Source organism: Polypterus senegalus, chromosome 1 (assembly GCF_016835505.1).
Source record: "Polypterus senegalus isolate Bchr_013 chromosome 1, ASM1683550v1, whole genome shotgun sequence".
NCBI classification, from domain to species: domain Eukaryota; kingdom Metazoa; phylum Chordata; class Cladistia; order Polypteriformes; family Polypteridae; genus Polypterus; species Polypterus senegalus.
The window spans coordinates 296,039,872-296,063,346 of record NC_053154.1 but is presented as its reverse complement, the minus strand read 5'-3'; the positions used below and the strand labels follow the sequence as shown (position 1 = coordinate 296,063,346).

The 23,475-nt window shown below is 38.0% G+C and overlaps 1 protein-coding gene across 1 annotated transcript in view; it reads left to right on the top strand.

The window, feature by feature from the left end:
- The window catches only part of cfap58 (cilia and flagella associated protein 58), a 50,658-nt gene that overhangs the window by 9,238 nt on the left and 17,945 nt on the right, over window positions 1-23,475 (top strand). The window contains exons 3-12 of the mRNA XM_039776560.1: window positions 528-676; window positions 3,661-3,817; window positions 9,417-9,611; window positions 9,833-9,970; window positions 10,826-10,985; window positions 13,470-13,552; window positions 15,301-15,492; window positions 20,494-20,655; window positions 21,759-21,905; window positions 22,965-23,105. Coding sequence (XP_039632494.1) covers window positions 528-676; window positions 3,661-3,817; window positions 9,417-9,611; window positions 9,833-9,970; window positions 10,826-10,985; window positions 13,470-13,552; window positions 15,301-15,492; window positions 20,494-20,655; window positions 21,759-21,905; window positions 22,965-23,105 — 1,524 coding nt within the window. The remainder of the gene's footprint in view (window positions 1-527; window positions 677-3,660; window positions 3,818-9,416; window positions 9,612-9,832; window positions 9,971-10,825; window positions 10,986-13,469; window positions 13,553-15,300; window positions 15,493-20,493; window positions 20,656-21,758; window positions 21,906-22,964; window positions 23,106-23,475) is intronic.

Sequence of the window (23,475 nt, the reverse complement as noted above, 5' to 3'; positions counted from 1 at the left end):
ACCCTTGGGTTCAGCCATTCCAGACATCAGGACATGAGAAGATAGAAAGACACAATATATGTTTAATAAGAGAAGGTATAAATTAGTTTACAGGGAGTCCAAGAAAAAGATAATTAAGTTAGTGGTGAGAGTAGAGCACATTAAGAGAGGAAAAACACAGCAGTCTGGTAGGGCAAAGTCAGATGATAAATGAATATGGCATATAAACAGTAGAAGAATATAGAAAACATTGAAGAGTACCTTATAATCATAAAGTTGGCCCAGACACATCAGTGAGGAGAAGGTCTTGTGGAAAAGAAGACATGGGAAAGATAGGATGAAAGAGAGCATTATAGTGACTAGGAGCAATGTGAAACAGGGGCCACGGAGATATCCGGCAAGGAGCTATGGACTGAGAGAAGTAGGTTTACGGGTGACAAGCATATTATTTATTCTTTGCTGGTGTGTGCCTTAAATGTTACATATGTGCTTAAACTATGAACTGAAAGAGTGACGATATACAATCTAATATGCATCAATTTCTATAGGAGATAGAAAAAGCTTGGAAAATGGTTGATTCAGCTCATGAAAAAGAGCAGAAGTCTAAAGACACCATCCAGACCTTAAAGCAAGAGATTGCCAATCTGTCTAAACAAATCGAGCAGGGAACTGGATTATCCATAGGCCAAGAGCACAGGTCAGTATTGGTCCGTTGTTGTTCTTTCATGATCTTTCAAGGAGAGTTTCTTGTGAACTGATGCCATTAATGTCTTACTTTGAAGAGACAAAATGATATATTTAGATGCCATTCTAAGTGAATTTATTGATCTATTTTCATAATCCACTTATTCATTTTGGAGGTAGTGGGAGTCAAAGTGCGTTCTGGCAACAAAGAGCCATTTTATAAAGCACCTCAAACATTGAACACTATAACAGCAGACTTTATAAATCAATTAAAGAGATGACGAATGTTAACCTTTTGTACGTTCTGAACAAACTTCAAAGGCAGATACATGGATTAATGGTTTTCAGAAAGCAATGTCAGATGGCCAGATTAGGTAAATCTCATTTATCACAGGTTTATTGTGTGGCCTGCAGAGGGTGGTCCTGCCACCCAAACCCAACATAGACATATGCAGGACACAAGTTCAAGCACATGCTTTTATTTTTTCTTTGTTTTCCTGTGGGAAATGCCTTCTCCCATTTCCCATCGGTACAGCACAATCACAAAGACACAAAACACAATCCAGCACCAAATCCTTTTCTTCTTCTTTCTCTTCTCTCTATTTTCCTCCACTCCTCCTGGTAAGCTTTGTCTTCACCCCCTCGACTCTGGCTCTCAGAGTAGTGGCTGCTGGCTCCTTTTATAAGGCACCTGGAAGTGGTCCAGGTGCTCATTGACCTACTTCTGGCAGCACGTCCGGGTGTGGCGGAAGTGCTGCAAACTAGGTTTCAGCAGTTCTCCAGGCGCCCATGCAGGATTGAGCTTCCATGCTGCAAACCCGTGGCACTGCTGCACACCAGGGAGGCTGCCTTCTATCGGTCCAGGGGAAGTAGTGGTCTGGATATGCTCTCTCCCCCGTACCTTCCATTATAGGGGTGTCCTGGCCATCCACCACAATAGCAAATATTTCATTGTTTTCTTTCATAGCTTAATATCTAATAATTCATATTTTGGGAATGATTGCAAAATGTAGAGGAGGTCTGTATAGTGGATCTAGAATATTGATCATGGGTTATAAGAGAAAATCTCCTTCTGTCACCTCTTTAAACTCAGAATGATGCCAAAACCAAGACTGTGAAGCCTTATTGGGCTTTCCTATACAGTGTCAAACAAGAAGCAGACAACCCCTGGTTTGGCGGGTAACTACCATCACCAGAGCCCTTATACTACCTCCCAAGCACACAACTATGTCAACAGGAAATTTCCTTGACCATTTGGTGGAGGTAGTTTTCACTCCTACCATGTGTTATATCATGGGTACCATAAAATTGGCAAGAGGATGGTACTGTTGTAATATTTGTGTTCAGCAATGCAGCCTGTCACATGGGATACAAAAAAGGACCCTCTTCTTTATTGAAATATCCCATGGCACAGACAGCCAAGTTATCCAGCACACACTTACTTTACCTTTATACAACAACCTAACACATCACATTAGATTTACACAAATAGAATATTTCAAAATGAATGTTACCTCATATAGTACATTTCTCATAATAGAATAAAGTTACTAGATTTTAAATGGCAAGGCTGCTGGCTTAGTTCAAGTCTCTGAATTACTCTGCTGCTGCATTCTCATGCTCTCCGACTATGCAGAGCTACTAGTTGTGATATTTCACCTTCCCAGTTTAGTGCGTCCACGTGGGTTTTCAGTTGGAGTTTTTGGGAAAACCCATGGTTGCTGTTGCTGTTGATTGTCTGCAAAAAAACAAAAAACTAAAAATATTCAATGTGTATCTCTTCACTCCAAATTAAATTTGAACATAAAATGGAATTTGTGGCTCACCAGGTTACATTTATACAATTGACTAAGGTGAAAGGTTTCGCCTTATCTGAATATAGCAGATGAAGTGAAAGACGATCCAAACAGATTTTTTCAGTATTTTAGTTGTAAAAGAGCAGTCTAGTAGGAGGTGAAGTTCAACAGGAATAGTAAAGAAGAATTCAAAAATACAGACGGGGAAATAGCAAATGTTCTAAATTTGCATTTTTCTGAAGTCTTCACATGTGCCACATCAAGATACTAAGAAGAGAACTAGAATAGAGGAGGATTTGTAACAGTTTATAAATGTTGTATTAGTTTAAATTTTGTACAAATGACTAACAAACAGAGATGCAAAGCAAAGGTCTTTACATCAAGTATTAATTAAAGGACATGCACACATATTTTAATCGTTATTTCCAAAATTGTTTATTTACCTTTTACACTTGTTATATATAAATGTCTACATGTGGAAGTGTGTGTGTCTGAGAGGTGGAGTTGGGGTAAGGGCTCCGCCTCTGAGGAAACAAAAAACTCTCTTAGCCGCTAATAACGCAAGTGAGGCCAGCGCGTTAGCAAAATGAAACCTCAGAAGAAAGACAAACTCGCTTAACCACTAACATCGGCAAAACGGTATCCCTTTTACTTTTCCTCCCGCTGCTAATGCACAAGTGATGCAAGCATGTCCGTAAAACAAATCTTCCTAGGAGAGAGATGCCCAGAGCAGTTCCTTTCGTTTTTTTCCTTACATCTCTACATTTTAATTTTTTTCTGACGATTTCAATAGTTTCTATGACCCCAGACTTTTTATAGCACGGGTTTACACAGCTTTTTATTTTATTTTATTTTATCAGTTAAAGAATCTTACTGGGGGACTAAAAAGATATCAGTTGATTTGTCTTTAATTCAGTCTCAACAGATGTTATTATTTTGAAATGGGTATTTAGACTTTCTGATTTTTACTGTATTTTTATTTAATTAAATATAACTTAAAAGCACTCCAGACTGTTTCTTTTCAAACAATTGGCCTGTTGCATAAAGAATTGGAATAGACAAAAACACAAAGTATCATTAACAAATAGTAAACATATTAAAAAAATATGTATTAAAAATAGTAAATATAGGTGAAAATAAAGAAAAATTGAAATTAATTTGTGGATGTTGTAGCAACAATATTTCCTTTTTCATTTTGAAGTGTAAATGATTTATTGAAGATCAAGGAAGACCTCACAAAAGAAAGAGATGAACTGCTAAGTGAAGTTGTGAGTTTACGGGAAAATTTAACAAAAAGCGCAGTGCAGCAGCAACAAATTGAAGCACAGAAAGATGAAGCCAATGAAACCATAGCACAGGTACTGCACTTTTCATAATAATTTAAATTTACCTGAAATCTTATTTTCAAATTCAGTTTATGAAATGTAGAACTTTCCTGAAAGTACACCACTGTTTTAAAAAAGTTAAAAAAAATGATTATTGTAAAAATATGTGATTAAAAGAGTATTTACAGTGTCAGGGCCTTGTCTACTATTTAGATGAACTATCTAAATCACTTAGACGGTCAAAATCTAGTGAGCGGGAGCAATATGTTTCTACATATTACAAACCCTGACTTCCAAAATTTTGTACTCGGTATAATACTTTGTACATAGGTGAAGCTACTAACTAGCTTCGACCAAATATGTGTTTGTCTGTGGGTTTGAGACACAAAGGGAATCTCTCACAGCTCATTGATGTAATATACTTATATCAGCGCACTTGAAACACCACAAGGTTGCAGGTCTGGTTCCACTACATACTCATTGTAGGGGGCTAAATCAACCTGGAGAAAGAATTGTTTTTGTAAATTTTGAAATAACTTTGGATAGAAGAATTTTTTAAATATATGCAATGTTCAAAATGATATACACACACTGCAATACGAAAGGAAACTAAAAAGAATGAAAGTCATTATCTGTTGCATCTGTTTCCATTAAATCGCTACTCCAAAACATCATTCAAACAACGTTTACACAGGAGATGCCCCAAACCTCAGCAAACAAGTGGCATCAACCTGATCTCCCATTCTGTTTAGTATAGTCTTCTTTATCACCGCGGCGTATCAGAAACCAAAGCCCGTATCCTCGCCAGATTAGGCATTAAAGTAGTGCATAAACTGGGAAAGCCTCAAAAAAAGCACGAAATGCAGTATACAGTGTACAATTCACCGCATACGCAGCTGTGTACGTGGGACAAACATAAAATACACACAACACACATACAAGAACATCACAATGGTGTCAGAAGGAAGGACTCAAGTTCTCTGATATACAAATCCCAATTCAACTGGACACACATTTAACTGGGACACGATGCAAGTAAGATTCAAGACAAATACTAAGAGTGCCAGAGAGCTGGCTGAGTCATAGCTATCAAATGAAAACTCCATCAACAGATACTTGGACATGAATCTAGCATATGCAGGCTTATAAAAGAAGCACATCCAAGTAATAAAAAGACTTTAAGACCAACACCCTCCAAACCCCACTTTACTAAACCACCCCTCTTACAACCCCCCTTTCTCATTTGCTATATAATGCCTTTGATTCGTGAATGTCTAATCATTTTCCTCTGATGATGACACCTGGTAGGTTATCGAAAGCTCAGGAATAAAAGACTATTTTAAGATACATGAGTCATTTTCTCCCTTTGTGGATTTCTTGCTGTAAATATGTAAACTTTATCACAGACCTTCGCTTCCATATATATATCTACAGTATATACAGATTCAAAATGCCAAGCAAAGCTATTGTTTGAGTGGTAAAATGACTATTAATATACTGCTCAAAAGAATTAAAGGAACACTTTTTAATCAGAGTGTAGCATAAAGTCAATGAAACTTATGGGATATTAATCTGGTCAGTTAAGTAGCAGAGGGGGTTGTTAATCAGTTTCAGCTGCTGTGGTGTTAATGAAATTAACAACAGGTGTAATAGAGGGCAACAATGAGATGACCCCAAAACAGGAATGGTTTAACAGGTGGAGGCCACTGACATTTTTCCCTCCTCATCTTTTCTGACTGTTTCTTCACTAGTTTTGTATTTGGCTACAGTCAGTGTCACTACTGGTAGCACGAGGTGATACCTGGACCCTACAGAGGTTGCACAGGTAGTCCAACTTCTCCAGGATGGCACATCAATACGTGTCATTGCTAGAAGGTTTGCTGTGTCTCCCTGCACAGTCTCAAGGGCATGGAGGAGATTCTAGGAGACAAGCAGTTACTCTAGGAGAGCTGGAGAGGGCCATAGAAGGTCCATAACCCATCAGCAGGACCAGTATCTGCTCCTTTGGGCAAGGAGGAACAGGATGAGCACTGCCAGAGCCCTACAAAATGACCTCCAGCAGGCCACTGGTGTGAATGTCTCTGACCAAACAACCAGAAAGACTTCATGAGGGTGACCCAAGGGCCCCATGTCCTCTAATGGGCCCTGAGCTCACTGCCCAGCAGCATGCAGCTCGATTGGCATTCGCCATAGAATACCAGAATTGGCAGATGCACCACTGGTGCCCTGTGCTTTTTACAGATGAGAGCAGGTTCACCCTGAGCACGTGACAGAAGAGAAAGGGTCTGGAGAAGCCATGGAGAACATTATGCTGCCTGTAACATCATTCAGCATGAGCAGTTTGGTGGTGGGTTAATGATTGTCTGGGGAGGCATATCCATGGAGGGTCACACAGACCGCTACAGGCTTGACAAAGGCACCTTGGCTGCCATTAGGTATCAGGATGAAATCCTTGGACCCAATGTCAGACCCTATGCTGGTACAGTGGCTCCTGGTGCACGACAATTCCTGGCCTCATGTGGTGAGAGTATGCAGGCAGTTCCTGGAGGATGAAGGAATTGATACCATTGACTGGCCACCACACTTTCCTGACCTAAATCCAATAGAACACCTCTGGGACATTATGTTTTGGTCCATCCAATGCCACCAGGTTGCACCTCAGACTGTCCAGGAGCTCAGTGATGCCCTGGTCCAGATCTGGGAGGAGATCCCCCACAACACCATCTGTTATCTCATTAGAAGCATGCACCGATGTTGTCAGGCATGTATACAAGAACACAGGGGCCATACAAAGTGCTGCGTACAATTTTGAGTTGCTGCAATTAAATTTTGGCAAAATGGACTAGCCTGCCACATAATTTTTTCACTCTGATTTTTGGGGTGTCTTTGAATTCAGGGCTCTGTAGGTTGATCATTTTCATTTCCATCAAACGATGTGGCATCCTTTCGTTCCTAACACATTACCCAGTCTATATCAGTATAAATATCCAGGAGGATTTCTTTTTCCCATTGAGATCTGATGTGTTTTCAAAGTGTTCCTTTAATTTTTTTGAGCAGTTTATATGGAGAAAAAAGAACTTTGTATTAAAAATGTGTTGGATAATTGAAATATTGCCTTTCTCTTCACCAAGTCCCAAAAATACAAAGCCAATTATTTGAAACACATTGTTATAGCTTTATACATTTACATTGAATATATTTTTTATGGAATATTTCATAGTGATAACACAATACAGGTTACTATGTTCTGTTTTCTGAATACAGTGCTTCATCTGTTATGAGTATTTCATGCACTGTTTCATTCATCTCACTGTGCTTTGCTTTGCACATTTATTACACTGGCTATTATAAAGTTATAAACTGAAATATGTGAATACTTTTTCAACATAAACCTAAAGTCTTTTTTGTGTAACTGTAAAAGAAAAGATTGGAATAGGCAAGTGAAATTTAGTTAGTTGCTACACTGCCATGTCCCAAACTGCTCTTAGTGAAGCAAGCAAGCAAGCATAAAATACATATAAAAACTTCCTTGGCATATTTAAAAGAAAGCCATGATTTATGCAGTTCACTAATTAATAAAGTGTAAGTTTTTAGCAGTCCATCAGTATCAACTTTGATGTTAATGTCAAAGTTCAGGAGTGGAGCCCTGGTTCACATGTGATAGTTCAGTTCATGGACTTCATCAAACCAGGTCCAGCCGAACATCATCACATTATTCACAAGGGTCCGGGAGAAATTGCGAACCAATTTTTAAACTAGCAACATCTGTGACACACAAGGTTACACAGACATGATTCACAGAATGCTCAGTGTACATTTCAAGTCATTGTAGTACATCCAGTCAGCATCCACCCTAATAAATAGCAGGCAGCAGCAACACTTCTCAATGCAAATCTTGTCTAATCTAGTCTAGCATTCCCACTAATTGCAAGAAACCCAAAGAAGCATCTACTCTTACTCTTGAAATTTCCACGACAATCTCTTTCTTTAATTATTTTTCAGTGTTATCGTTCAGAAGTTTTTATATATACAGAATTTTATTTTGTATGTATTTTATGATTTTCTGTGAATGTGTTATTAGTTTTTTCAAAATTTATATTGGTATTTTGTTTTGTTTTTTCATGGCCTCAGCTACATTATTTACAGTTGCTTAGGCTGTTGCTAACACATGCTCAGAAGTGTGTGATGTCACAGACAACTTTCTTTTTAAGATGACAGCGCACTGTTGGTAGCATCCAGGTTTCTGGATTCAAAAACAAATCTTTTTTCTGTTTTTAATAAGTGCTGATCTTTTTAAGGAGTCAGAATCTTGCTTATTATTTCAACTATGACTATTGATTAATATTTGGGCTTCAGTATCTTAGATGCCTGCTTATTTTGGACGATGATTTCCTCGTACATCCCCATGTTCATTCCATTTCCATTAGTTCTGCTCTTATGGCTTGTCATTTGTTCACCACTGGCAGTACAGAGGGTTATGCTGGGTGAAAAACTCCCAGTTAGATCAAAAGACATGGAAGCTCACTTTCTCCATTACCATAAGCAAGGCAAGGCTGGATAAATGCAACCATTGCCACATACATTTATTTTGTTTAGTGCAATTGTGAACATGCATTTGATTTACTGAAAAACAAATCTTAACATATAAAATAAAACAAAATAGACAATTTTGGTAGTCAAAACACATTTTAATTTTAAACCAATGCCATCTTTAGCAAGATCTTGGAGTTATAAAGGGTGGAATCTTATCACATTGAGCTCCTGATTCAGTCAGCTCATGCTATTCTCATTAACACTAGAATTCCTGAAGCCTGCGAACAAACTAGTTATCCTGGCCCACCTTAAATCCCTTCACACCTCTACCATCAGCGTCTTTTGTTTTGTAAATGTGTCGATCAGCCCAAGGAGCAAGCAGCCTGCTTTCCCATCCCCCACCTTGATGGAGCTCAATTCGTGGGCAAAAAGTTCTCCCAGCTCAAGCCAAGGCTCCTTATCTGCATGTGATGTGCCTGGAGTTGTATAGTGTAAATAATACAGTATATCGTTGTTTGGAATACATGCATTTCATGTGTGTTTCATGTCTACAAAGATCCGGGTAAGTGTTGGATGAAAGGAAATGCAGGAAATGCTGAACACATCCCTAAAGGAGAAACTTTTTCCACATTATACTAATAATGACGAAAAGTGTATAATGTGTGAAGACTTTAGTCCAAAAATCAAATAAACACGTACACTTTTATTCAAGAATATAGCCAAAGGAAAAATAAAGCATTCGATTTACATGTGGCTATCAATGAGTTAAAAACTCAAGCTCAAATGTCAATCGACAGGGAGTTTACACGTGTTCTTGAATGGTGTAGAGGTAAGAACTGTTGCCTTATAACCCAAAGGTAAACTCCCTGTTAATATCCATTATTTAACCAGCTTAGTATCATTTAGGGATGGAGGGGGGTGAAGCTCAGCATCAGCAGTATCAAATTAGACAGTAACCCAACCTAAAAGTGGCTATATAAATAGTACTACTTATCTCTTCCTCTGACTGTTGTTTATATTTCAACATTACATTTACTTCAGGTCGTTGGCTTCATTTAAACATAAATGTGTTACCTGAAAATCTTTTTTCCACCCTTAGCTCCAACAGGACATCCAAATGAGGCAAAATGAGTGTGCACGGGAAACACGGAGAAAGGAGAAACTGGAAAAAGAAATGAAGCAGCTGCAGGTTGAACTGGATGCCAAGCATGCAGAGATCAAAGGGTTGAATCAACACAACCAGAGGAGTAAAGATGACTTGGCAAAGCTGGAACAGCAGTTGCGAGAGCAGAAGGTGGGTCGGACAAATGCTTTAGAATTTTAAATAAAAATGTCATTCGTTCAGTGAACAGATGTTCAGTACACTGCATACAATTGTAATGTGATTTTGACCTTGAATGTCTTGTCAATTGTACCCTAACTGAATTAGGAAGAGGCATATACTTTATTAAAATGACATTATTTTTATAAACATTGTGTTTTCAGTTTGACACTATTTTTATTTTTACCTTGCAGATTCTGAATGAAAGAGCTACAAAAGATTATGAGCAGTTACAAGTTCGAAATGCAAAAATTGCTCAAGAAAATGATCAAAATGTTCTGACTGTTGAACAACTAACGCAAGAAAATCAGCAACGGTCCCTTGAGCTTAAGGTACGTGAAAGAAAGAAAGAAAGAAAGAAGAAACACATGAAGACCTTACATTGAAGGGATGAGTATGGAGCTTCTGGTGCTCAATATGAGTGTCCATGTGAGCCTGAAAGTCTCTTCCGTCTTTCTCGAATCCCCTTGAGGCTGGTCAAAGGATGTATGTTTCTTCTCAGAAAGAGCTTTCTTCACACTGCTATCACAATTTCTCATACATCTTGTAATGGCTGCTAAATGATTTATGACACCATAACATATTTTTAAACATTTTCAGGGATCGTTTTAATTTCAGACTCTCCCAGAACCCCCTGCATTTTGCACCTTGTCCAGAAGGGTTTTTTAGGGCTTAGCTAGAAATAGCTTCTGGCACTACATGGGGAATGACTTTCTTGATTACAGTTAGGTCTTGGGACCCTGGGACTAACCTCCCAGGACACCCTCTAGAGGCCCCAGGTGTCTTTGCAACTCTGGACTCTAACTTTCTTTGAAAAGGCGAAGCAGCCCAATATCACATTCCCATTATCAGGTAACAGGCACCCATATATACCATAATGCGTTTCCTTGCTGAGGGACTGTTCAATTTACAATGTACCCACTGTCCTTCTGTTACCCAGGTCTCTCTGTAAACAAGGGTGTTGATCTGGTAAACTGTGCCAGTACAACCTCTTCTAGGGTGAGTTATGCCTCACTTCCATTCTGTACAATGTACTGTATGTAGGTGCAGTCCCAGCCATGACCCAGGCCCTTCACAAGATATACTGCAGTTACTCTTGGGTTTTTCTTGGTAAACCAATATCATTTCATGATATTTTCCATATGAATTATTTGTAAAATTAATCCAGTATCTGTATTTGCTTAAAGATGAAAGAAGATGAGGTAAATCACATGCGCCAAGAGATCAGTAAATTAACAAAGTTGCGAGAAGGAATCCAGAAGAAGTTACGGCAGATGGAGGACCAAAAGACTGAAGTTGAGCAACAGAGGGACACTTTAAAAAACCAGATAACCGGACTGGAAAGAGGCAAGGATCTTATTTACTAGTATTTGCTGTGGATACAGTTTAAATTCCTTACACACGACATGTGTGGGGGTGAAGGTTTCCTAATTAAACTTAACTGTGATAAGATGCATTCTTTCTGTGGCCCAAGTTATCGCTTCAACCAAGAATTTCAGTTGGAGGTTAATTTTACCATAACGGCGAGTTTATACTTAACATGACGTGACACATGCACCTGCGGACACCACTTCTGTGCAAGTGGTGTACTGTTTATACTTGCAAGCTTACTTTATGAAAATCTGGAGAATTCCACCAGGTGGCCGTGCAAGATATCATCACAGTGAGGAAACAATGTTCGGCTTCACTGTGTTGTGAATTGCCCAAAACATTTATTACATTCAGGAGACCTTGCCACAATATCTCTGGAAAGGATGGATGTTTAATGATTACATCCATCAATCCAGGGTCACGCCTATTCCAGCAAGCATCGGACACAAGGCAGAAAAAAGTACCTGGACAGGGCATCAGCTGATCGCAAGGTGAATACAAGCACACATATACACTAGCGTCATTTTAGCATCACCAAATCCCCAAACCTGCATGTCTTTGGAAGGAAACAGGAGCACACTGTGGACACCCACCAGGAAAACATGAGAACTCCAGGGAAGCAACTCCTTTTGAGGCAGCAGCAGCACTGTGCCACTCCCACTTGTAATTATTTACAGTATTCGTTATTTAAATGAAGTTAACAATTTATCTGTAAATGTAATATACTTGCTTTAACACATTTCCTAATGAAAGTGATACAATAAATTTAATGTGTTGTGTGTGGCAATTGCTGCCTGTACTGATTAACAAGTGGGTTGGTTTTAAGATGACGTTTACGACATTCTACTTTAATGACGAAATAAACTATGAGATTAAAGTGGAAATCTCGTGATTAAAGTCAAAATTTCCACTTTAATCATGAAATAGACCTTTTTTCTTTACTGTGCCCCTATTTTTTTTCTCTGTGGCTCAAATACACTTCTGTACATTCTGATGCTTTTGTGAAGGTGCAACAAAAAAAATAAGACGGCACAAAAGACAGTACGTGAGACCTTTAAAATGTATTGATGAAGAAACGCACCACGAGTATATTTGTATGTCAGCATTGAAGTTTGATGATTTGATTCACTACATAAAACCATTCATCAAACATCGAAGCACGCACATTGATCCTGTAGCCTCTCCATAGCGGATTGCTGTCACATGTTGATAGTAAATACAGACTCTGACGTCACGTTTCAACTTGAACACTCTGTGCCCCCTGATTTTTTGCTGGTACTGCAACCCGCACACACATAGTGTTAATTTCTGAGGACGTGCTCAGAAGACGCGTCAAATGAATGCTAGGAACATGTGGCAGCCTTGATGTGTGCAGGTACGCGTTTTGAGCGTGAAGTATAAACTGGCCAAAGGACCCCTGATGCTGCTGCATCCAAAATTAGAGGGAATTTCTTTCCAACTGAGACCTTTAACTCTAGTGGCACCCTGTATGCCAAACCACCCATTCAGTTTTTCTGTCTTCTTTTATGCATCAGTCGGCTTGGTAATCTATTGTAAAACCAATACCCCCAACCCCCCAAAACAAAAACAAACAGTTGGTTTTCTCAATCACAATTTTCAGTTTCACGATGGGAAAAAATAAAATGGGATTTCATATTAGTAGAATAGATGTTTTATCAATGTAATCCATGTCAGCAGAAGCTTACTTTAAAAATAAAGGATGCATGTGTCATTCCGAGATAATTTCTGAGAAATACTTATGATGAATTTGAAACCAAAACTATCCATCCATCCTCTTCCGTTTATCCGAGGTCGGGTCGCGGGGGCAGCAGCTTAAGCAGAGAGGCCCAGACTTCCCTCTCCCCGGCCACTTCTTCCAGCTCTTCCGGGAGAATCCCAAGGCGTTCCCAGGCCAGCCGGGAGACATAGTCCCTCCAGTGTGTCCTGGGTCTTCCCCGGGGCCTCCTCCCGGTTGGACGTGCCCGGAACACCTCACCAGGGAGGCGTCCAGGAGGCATCCTGATCAGATGCCCGAGCCACCTCATCTGACTCCTCTTGATGCGGAGAAGCAGCGGCTCTACTCTGAGCCCCTCCCGGATGACTGAGCTTCTCACCCTATCTTTAAGGGAAAGCCCAGACACCCTGCGGAGGAAACTCATTTCAGCCGCTTGTATTCGCGATCTCGTTCTTTCGGTCACTACCCATAGCTCATGACCATAGGTGAGGGTAGGAGCGTAGATCGACTGGTAAATTGAGAGCTTTGCCTTACGGCTCAGCTCCTTTTTCACCACGACAGACCGATGCAGAGCCCGCATCACTCTGGATGCTGCACCGATCCGCCTGTCAATCTCACGCTCCATTCAAAACTAAACACTTTTTTCAATATTAAACTTTTTTTTTAAATTATGTCTATTGTTGCACACACTTACAATAATTTATTGTGTTGTTTTTTTTTTCTAGAGTTGGAAGTATTTAAGAAACAAGCAGAAATTGATAAGAAAGCTGTAGAAGATCTAATCAGGGAGAGGGACATTTTAAAGAAGGTGATTGCTATATTCCAAATTGTGTATTTGAACATTTTTAATATGGACCTCATGAGGTTAACATCTTAGTCACTTAAGTTAAAAGAAATGTGTTGTGCATACACTTCAGAACAGGTAGAGGTGGGGGAGGTGATAACCTGCAGAGGTTTTATAAATGTTGTGATCACGGGGTCAGGGGGTTTGGTGGGCGCACCCTTAGAAAGCCAGGACACAATACCCTGTTGTTTATGTTTCAGTACAGACATTGGGGATATTTTTATTCCTTGAGTTTTCCGAGCACTCAAAGTCAGTTCCCTTTCTGCAGTCCTCTATAGTATTGGTATTTCACCTGAAGTGGCTCTCAGACAGAGCCGTTATTATAGGTGAACTGCACTTCCTTTTTTATGGTCAAATTAAATACCACTCTAGTGTCATATCACTGAACTTGTTATGATTTGCTTTAGTTATAAATTTATTACAGATTTGTTTTTCAATTTTCTCTTGGACATTTTGGTTCATTTACAGGTTTTAAAAGTTGTTGAATCTTATTTTATGGAAGCACTTTTATTCAAAGACATTAAATATTTTAACTTAATTTTAAAACAATGGCTTTTTTTTCCATGGGTGCTCCTGCTTGGGCTTGGTTGTATACTGTTGCTAGCCTCATTGCTATGCAGAGCAACTGGATATTGCAATCCATGATATCACAGGTTAGAGGATATGTACTGTAGATCAGCTCAACAACTAATTGGTTATCCAAGTCTGTGGATAGAATCCTTGATTATAACTAGTGCATTTTTCTTTATTGTTTTTCTGGGTCAGACTATTTTTTTTTTTACTTTGATTTTGAAACTACTTTTAGACTTGATGACAAATTGATTTAGTATTTGGTTAAAAAACATTGCACAACGTTTGACAAAGTTTCTTCTCCTGATCCTCGTTCATAAAAATCTGCTTCAGTTCTTGATGTAGTAGTGGAGAAGCGTGTCAGGAGTGATTTGTGACAGATGGTTATCAGCAAGAGTGAAAGGGAAGGTCTACAGGACGGTAGTGAGACCAGCTATGTTATATGGGTTGGAGACGGTGGCACTGACCAGAAAACAGGAGACAGAGCTGGAGGTGGCAGAGTTAAAGATGCTGAGATTTGCATTGGGTGTGAAGAGGATGGACAGCATTAGAAATGAGGACATTAGATGGTCAGCTCAGGTTGAACGATTGGTGACAAAGTCAGAGAGGCGAGATTGCATTGGTTTGGACATGTGCAGAGGAGAGATGCTGGGTATATTGGGAGAAGGATGCTAAGGATAGAGCTTCCAGGGAAGAGGGAAAGAGGAAGGCCTAAGAGAAGGTTTATGGATGTGGTGAGAGAGGACATGCAGGTGATGGGTGTAACAGAACAAGATGGAGAGGACAGGAAGAAGAAGAAAGTTGAAAGTAATGTAAGTGTAGCAGGCAGGATCACCTGTTTTCAATTATACATGAGAACTGACAACTATCAGTTAGAGTAGAAACACAACCAGAACATAATTTATGTTGTTTATCAGGTAACACTTAACAAACCGAGTAATTGCCTGTAACAAATAATACATGTTTGACTTTTTTTTATAATAAAAATCAGAATTGGAATTTCTTGTTGGAAAGACTTTCAGGATAATAATTTTATATTCATCCTAAGCAAAGATTATTATTAAAGATGGTTACATTTGATATATGTTTAGCTTGTGCAAACCAGCATCCTTGTGAACTATGCTGTTTGTGACTTTTTACAGAGTGAGATAAAAGCTGTCAGTGCTACTCAGAAGCAAATAAATCTGGTCAAACTCCATGAACAAGCAAAGAAAAACCTGGATCAGGAAATTCAAAATTATAAGGATGAAGCCCAGAAACAAAGAAAGATCATTTACCAGCTGGAGAAAGAGAGAGACCGCTACATCAATGAAGCCAGTGAGCTTACCCAGAAAGTAAGGAAATTTCTTACATTTGTATCATCTCTCTGCATGCATTTCTAGTGCTATTAAGTTCTTTTGCCCATTTTACAGTTTTAAATGATTTCAAGCCAACCATTCTCAGATTCTTACATTGTCTTACTCAGACCATGAATATAAGTTTTCTTGCTTTCTTTTTTTGTCTCCAGTTGAGTTAGTAAGGAATACTTTTGTTACTCGTTCTTGTTGTTTTTTTGTGAAAGAAGTAAATAGTTATATTGGAATCACCTGGTCAACATTTTTTTTTCTTTTTGCACTAAGATATCTTTTTAAATGAAACTCCTTTAGAAGGATGTTACAAAACACTGCATTGATTTGGCAATACATTCACAATGTTACAGCAGTTAGATTGTCTTAAGTGAATACACTTAATGTTACATCTAAATCACTTGCTTAAAATCTCATAATTATGTTCAATAAATATGCAGGTGGGGGAATATTTTTCCCCACCTTATGTAACCAAACTCACCCGTCATTTTGATGAATTTAGTATTCTTATAGAGTCTAATTTTTTAATTTTCCTATTTTTTATTTCATTGTTTTTCATTATTTCTTAAAAACTGGCTATGGCTTCAATGGGTTGGCTTGGTGGCTTAGTTAACCTGCATGCATTCCTTTAACAGAAATACCGTACACATTGCTCAAAAACTGTCCTGATAATGGGAGCACACTTTGGGCTGATTATCACTATGTAAAGTTTTATATTAAATGTATACAAAAGGTAATAAATATTTATGCCATTTTGCTTTAAATACAGTATGGACTAAAAGGCTGTGCTATTTTTACCTTCTACCACTGAAGCTCTTTATACCCTCAGAGAATTAGTATGGGAACTCAGAAACTTTGTTTGCTGTAAGAGTGAATAACGTGTTATTGCCAACATAAAATGCCAAAACAGGCCTCACTTGGAGATTTAGTGTTAAGAAATAAACAGAGCATAACAACTACAAGCTCTCCCTGATGGTGTGTTGGTCATTGTGTCATTTATGCCAATGGGTAGACCTTTAAAAAACTTTTTGGGTTGTCACTTCTTTGTATAGAGAGCTTAGAAATTATACTGCGTGTACTATTGTCATTTAAATATTTCCATTGTTCACCACATGAACAAATTTTATTGGTATAACAGGTAATAAGGTACCCTTTTTACTAATCAATAGGAGAACAATTTATTTTGTTAAGTGTAAATTATCAAATAGGAAAATGGATAGACAAAAAAGCACTTTATATATATTTAATGTGAAGAACTCAATAATTATGTGTTTCCGCAATAGGTTTTAGTCTAACATTCAATTATTCAAATCTTTTATTGAGCACATCTATCTAATTTAAAATTGTCCAAAATGTTTCCAGGGCAAGATCCAACCTACGAACATTGCAATCAAGTTCTAGCCTCATTGAGCCACATGTTTTGGGTGTGCACCACATTAACATCATTTTGGACCAAAATCTTTAAATTCCTGTCAGACAGCCTTGGTGTCACAATCCCTCCTAATCTACTAACAGCTGTGTTTAGTGGGCACACAGAGGGGCGTAAAGTGGAGAAGCAACAAACAAACTGTAATTGACTTTACTACACTCTTGGCACGTATACTTATCTTGCTCAACTGCAAGAATCCTAACTCAACTCTTAAGTCAGTGGGTAACTGATGTTATATACTATTTCAAATTGGAAAAAATCAAATTCTCACTTAGAGGATCTGTACAAAACTTTTTAAAAACCTGGCAGGATCTAATCAATAGCATTTTAGTATAAGCATTTATATTGGAGGAAAAAGGATACTCACCACGGTTTTCTACTCTTAAAGTTGTACTCTGGCTGTTGGCTTTCCTGTCTTTCTCATGGGTGAGAGTTGACTTGAATTTAGTGTTGTCAAGTTTGACTTGTTTATATGGAACGTTACATGTTTTAATAAATTCAATAAAATAAAAAAGGTTTAGTGTAACATTATGTTTTTTAGTTATACAGTAATCCCTCCTCGATCGCGGGGGTTGCGTTCCAGAACCCCAGCGATGAGCAAAATCCGAAGTAGAAACCATATGTTTGTGTAGTTATTTTTATTTATTTTAAGCCCTTATAAACTCTCCCACACTGTTAACATTATTAGAGCCCTCTAGACATGAAATAACACCCTTTAGTCAAAAGTTTAAACTGTCCTCCATGACAAGACAGAGATGACAGTTCTTTCTCACAATTAAAAGAATGCAAATAGATCTTCTTCTCTTCAGGAGCAGAGAATTTCAGAGGGAGAGAGCGGCTCGCAAAGAAAAGCAAACAATCAAAAAATCAATACTTGTGCTTTTAAGTTTGCCGCGGCATTTTTAGAGGAGCGTCAGGATCTTCTAAGCAAACAGCCTCTGTGCAAACAGCCCCTCTGCTCACATCTCCTCCGTCAGGCGCAGAGAACGTCAGAGAGAGAGAGCGAGATTAAAGCAACAATCAAAAAATCAATACATGTGCTTTTAAATATGCCGAGCACCGCAATAAAGCGGCATTTTTTTAGAGGAGCGTCAGTATCTTTTAAGCAAACAGCACCTCTGCTCACAGCCCCTCCGTCAGGCGCAGAGAATGTCAGAGAGGGTGAGAGAGAGGCAGAGGCAAGCAAACAATCAAGCTCCGCGCGGGATGCATATCTTATAGCATTGAGGAGTTTTAGTTAATATGTAATACATGCTCTGATTGGGTAGCTTCTAAGCCATCCGCCAATAGCGTCCCTTGTATGAAATCAACAGGGCAAACAAACTGAGGAAGCGTGTAACATAAATTAAAAGACCCACGTCTGCAGAAATCCGCGAACCAGCGAAAAATCTGTGATATATATTTAGATGTGCTTACATTTAAAATCCGCGATAGAGTGAAACCGCGAAAGTCAAAGCGCGATATAGCGAGGGATTACTGTAATGCGATTCCTGTGCAATAATTAACTGATAAATATTATACAGACCTTGAGTAGACGGACAGATAAATTCTACATTTCTGTTTTAGTTTATTATATGTGGAATGGCATCAACTAGGACTGGTTGATCCTGAGATTTTGAATCCACTTGGTGGTTTCTAACATAGCAAAATGCTCACAAGCATCATGTGGGTGATTTAGGTCAATAAAGCAGCATGAAAACTTAGCATGTTGTGCAACTAATAACATATTGAAATTTTTGTGTAGTCCTAAAGTAACAAATTGTAAATGAAAAATATTCTATTCATCCAAATTCCTGCTTGTTGAGTCCAGTTCATCGTTGTGGAGCTAGTCCTGGGAGCATCGAGGGCCAGACAGGGACATACATTACATTGGTGCAGAATATTTTTTTCTTTTTGTTTACGCACCCTTCATCACACACAAACACAAACCATATCATTCATTATATCAATCTGCCTTTTATAAGGCTGTAGGTAATTATTTTCCTGAATTCACTAGCAGTATCCAGCTACTTCTTGTACCTAATAAAAATGTCTTTGGGAAGGGCGAGGAATCTAAAATAACTCATATGATCATGGTGGGAGCAGGGGAAACCCATGCAAAGGAAGGCAGATCCCAGGACCGCACCTCTTTGCATAAAATGCATGGTGCTTTATTTTATGTGAAAATACATAAGACCAGTATTAAGGTCCTAGCATAAATATATAAATAAGTAAAAACTTTGATATAAAAGTAGACCAATTTACATAATCAGTTTGAACTCTTTTAAATAATAAATAAATCCCAGAGTCACTGTTTTGCACCACAATAATAAACACAACAAATAATGGAATGTCCCAACCCTCTGGTTCTGTTGCAGACACTAGTAAAGCCTGTCAAGATGCACTGAATCTGTAGACTTTTGATGGCCCAAAACCCTATTTAGACAATTTAGATTGTAGTCTCTTTTTACTTTGTCAGATCCCTATATGTTATGATTTTTTTTTTGTATTCTGAAATCTGTATTGTGGTGTAGTGGTTAAGGCTTTGGATTTCAAACCCTGAGGTTGTGGCTTCCAGTCCCACCACTGACACTGTGTGGCCATGAGTGTGCCACTTGACCTGCCTGTGCTCCAACTGGAAAATCAAAAGAAATGTATTTAATTTTATTATAAATGGATAAAGGCCTCAGCCAAATAAGTAAATGTAGTAAAGCTTATTTTATTTTATTTTTATTAAGCTTATTTTTAAACATAAGTTTATGTCATGAGGAACTAGAGAACAGACTTGTTTGGATGATTTTAGATGTGGGAGGAAAACCAGAGTAACTGTGAGAAAAATCCAAACAGACATGAACAGAAAATCCTTCGAAAACTGACTGGGCCAGGATTCAAGCCCTGGTGTCCAGGAGCTAGGATATGCTCTGACCTCTGTAATTCTGAATTGAATTAAACAAATTTAATAACGGTTGAATGTTTTTTTCATATTGGCACCAGCAGACTCCTGTGACCCTGTAGTTAGGATATAGCAGGTTGGATAATGGATGGATGGATGTTTTTTCATATGGCTTGAATTCAGTTAGATCTTCAAGCAGATGATTTTATATGCTGTACTTTAGGCTCCTTTGCAGTATTTACAACTGGAGGACCTGAAGAAGAGTGCTAAATCACCTAGTTAAGTCTCACATTACCAGGTGGGAGATAAAAACTTAGCACAAGATAGTGACATTCCATATACACATTTAGTTTAATAAAGCTCCCCCTTAATGTCACAACAAATGCTTAATCAGTACTCCTCTACTCATAGAATTACAGTATACTGTAGTCTACTGTCCCCCAGAAATCCTGGCTTGATTTTCCCTTTAATTAAAAATGCTGAATCTCTAACCGTGATGTTCAGGTATCTAGGTTTTTTCAACCCAATTGTAGGGTCACCATGAAACCATCTGTGAAGACTGAAGTCATGGTAAAGAATCTTAACATCTTAAAGGCTAGAAAATGAAACTTTTCAACACTTTGTGGAAATTGAAGGTGTACATTTAGGTACAAAATACAGATCCAGATGGTTTACTCTGTATTGACAGGTTCTTCAACACATGGAAGATATTAAAGTACGGGAAATTCAGATCTTTGATTACAAAAAGAAAATTGCCGAAGTGGAGACGAAGCTTAAACAGCAGCAGAACTTGTATGAGGCTGTGAGATCAGACAGGAATTTGTACAGCAAGAACCTTATTGAAGCACAGGTAACTCCATATTTCACTATGGCATTCATTTTTAACATGAATCTGACAGCACCTCTGTATAATGGATATTAACTGTACAACTCTGTAAACCTGTGGGTCTTAGTATGGCAGTCAAGACCCTGATGTGTAGTTTTTGCAAGGAGTTCACATGTTCCTTCATTTGTATTCATTGTAACAGGCAGTGATAAAAGTGAATATCAACTGACATTTTACATTTCATGAAAAAGCCACTTAATGTGTTTACCTCTAGAAAATCCTTTACATTTTTCCTGTTTGCAAACATTTCCCAAAGGTGGGTGGCATTCTAAATATAAATTTGAATTAGCTTTATATCCAAGATGGGTACACATTAAAATATAAAGATTGTCTTCTGAAACTGTTCAATTCTATTTAGATGTGGTGTTATAACTGTAAACATCACATTTACATTAGTCCAGAATATACAAGGGATGTTCAAAAAGTTTCTGCACTTTTATATTTTTGTTGGAACCAGTGAAGGCGGGAAGAGTTGTAATTGGGCATTAAAAAGTTGGTATGACGCCGGGAAAATTGAATCGCAATGGAAGGTGACTATGTAGAAAAGTGGTGTCATTTGTTTTTGAAATTCTTAATAAATAGAGTTATAAAAAAGTGTAGAAGCTTTTTGAATGTTCCTCGTATATATAATGGTAAATGATGGAAAAGCAATTTTTACTAAAGAAAATCTTGAATCCCATTAAAATATGTGTTGGGAACTTTTGATGTAAAAATTAGGTAGTTATTCCTATTCAAAAAGCATTACAGATAAAAACACTGTTCTGGCTTTTAAAATAAATGAGATAGAAAAATGGGCATCAAATATAATGTTAGGTAGAATGCAGAGGTTCAGTGCAGCAAAACAGCACCTCGATCCGTAAAAAGGTGCATTCGTGTTCTTAAAAGTCAATTCACATAATGCTGTACTGTTTTATTATTGTGGAGTTATTTGTATTTTGTTTGCTTCATAATACTGCAGTTTTGTCTTGCTAGAAGTGCCATGTAAGTGGAAATAATTTATTAAATATTGCATTATGGTCTTCATAATAAACACTACTTACTGAAATGTCCATGTGTTTTTTGAAAAGGATGAGATTACAGAAATGAAAAGGAAATTAAAAATTATGAATCACCAAATTGATCAGTTGAAAGAGGAAATCAATGGAAAGGAGGCAGCTCTTATGAAAGAACTTTCTGAACATCAGCGGGTTGAAAAGGAGAAAGAGGCACTCAAGGTAATTTCTAATTGGAGTTTCTTTTTACAAAAGCTTTGATTGTGGATAATGTGGATTCTTCAGCAAACTCATCTGCTGACTCCATACTGAAAGACAGTGAGTGTTTTTGTAACCCTTACCTTAGGTAGAGCTGCTGCCCTATTGTAGAATTGATCTGTGAAGTGCTGGTGCCTACCGGCTATAGTGCCTTCTGGTGGCTCCTCATTTGACTGCACCCACAAGCTTTAGATTATCCTTCTGGTTGTACACCCCAATAGAATACCACTGCAGGAGGTCCAGCTGGAGCCAGAGAAAACTTACATAAGGGCCAGATATGGCTATGGCTAAAAATGACTGGCAAGGTCACTACCGTATATGAATACTGTTTAAAAAGCTGTCACTTTTACTGTTATATGTTGTGTAATATACTTTAGCATTATGAGCAAAAGCTATCTGAACAGCACTTACAATTACTTATTACGTTTTCTTTAATTTTTCACTTAAGCTTGCACTTAAGTCTTCAATCTGCCTCAAAAATGATTTAAGATATGAAAATGTAGGGGAAGTGACAGCGAAGGTGGTAGAGAATGAAAACAGCGCCCATACACATACGCTGCACAGCTGCCCTGCTGCCGAGAGTTGATTCTACAATTAAATAAAGTAAAAATAAAAAGAGGAATAACCATGGAGGTCAGTCATCACCCAGAAAGCGGATAGTAAATGTCACATAGTATATGTGTACCAAATTTCAGGTCAATAGTTCAAATGGTTTACAAGGTACAGGTGATTTAAAATCCTGGACAGACAAACGGACAGCCACGGTAGCGTATTATGTAAGAAGATATTAAGGTAAAATTTTGATTATGCAGAGGTACCCTTCATTTACCACCAATGTAATGGTGTTTTCCTATAAAGTATCCCGCCTCTGAGATTTAAGCTTGGGGTTTGTTCAGCTCATGAAGCACAAGAAAGTCATCTTGCAAGAGGCGAAAGGGTCTCTTTATGCTTTTTATCAGTTTTGATTTCACACAAGCTCCTTTAAGACATTTTAAATCTTAACTTCTGAGTTTTCCATTGTAGGCAGAACTTCAAAAGATGAAACTGCAGGCTCAAGAGACAAAGCAATATATTGATAATCAAGAAGCAGAAGAGAGAAAACTGTTAAAGATCATCAGTGATGCTGATGCTGAAAGACTCAAACAGAGAAAGGAACTGGAGCAGGTAAAACAGTGTATCCCATTTTCAAGAGCATGGTACTTAGGGCAAGATTACCTTATGCGAGGACATCTTTTTTTTTCATTTTACCATCAAAGGTAGAATTTGATTTTTTTTTTGTGATGTGTGATAAGCTAGTGATCTTGTAATTTCTACCATGTAATTATATACCTTTTCATTGCAATTTGTACGTGAATTTGAATTATAATCTGTAATTTTAATGTGAATTACAGTTTCACGAGTCCTATATTAAGTGGAATGTGGCAAAGGTGAACATGCAGACATTTTGACTTATAGGTGAGAAATGAAGGTTAACATTAGTGGTGAACTCAGTGGGTGCTTTTGCTTCGTGTAATACATATTTAAGATATTGGTC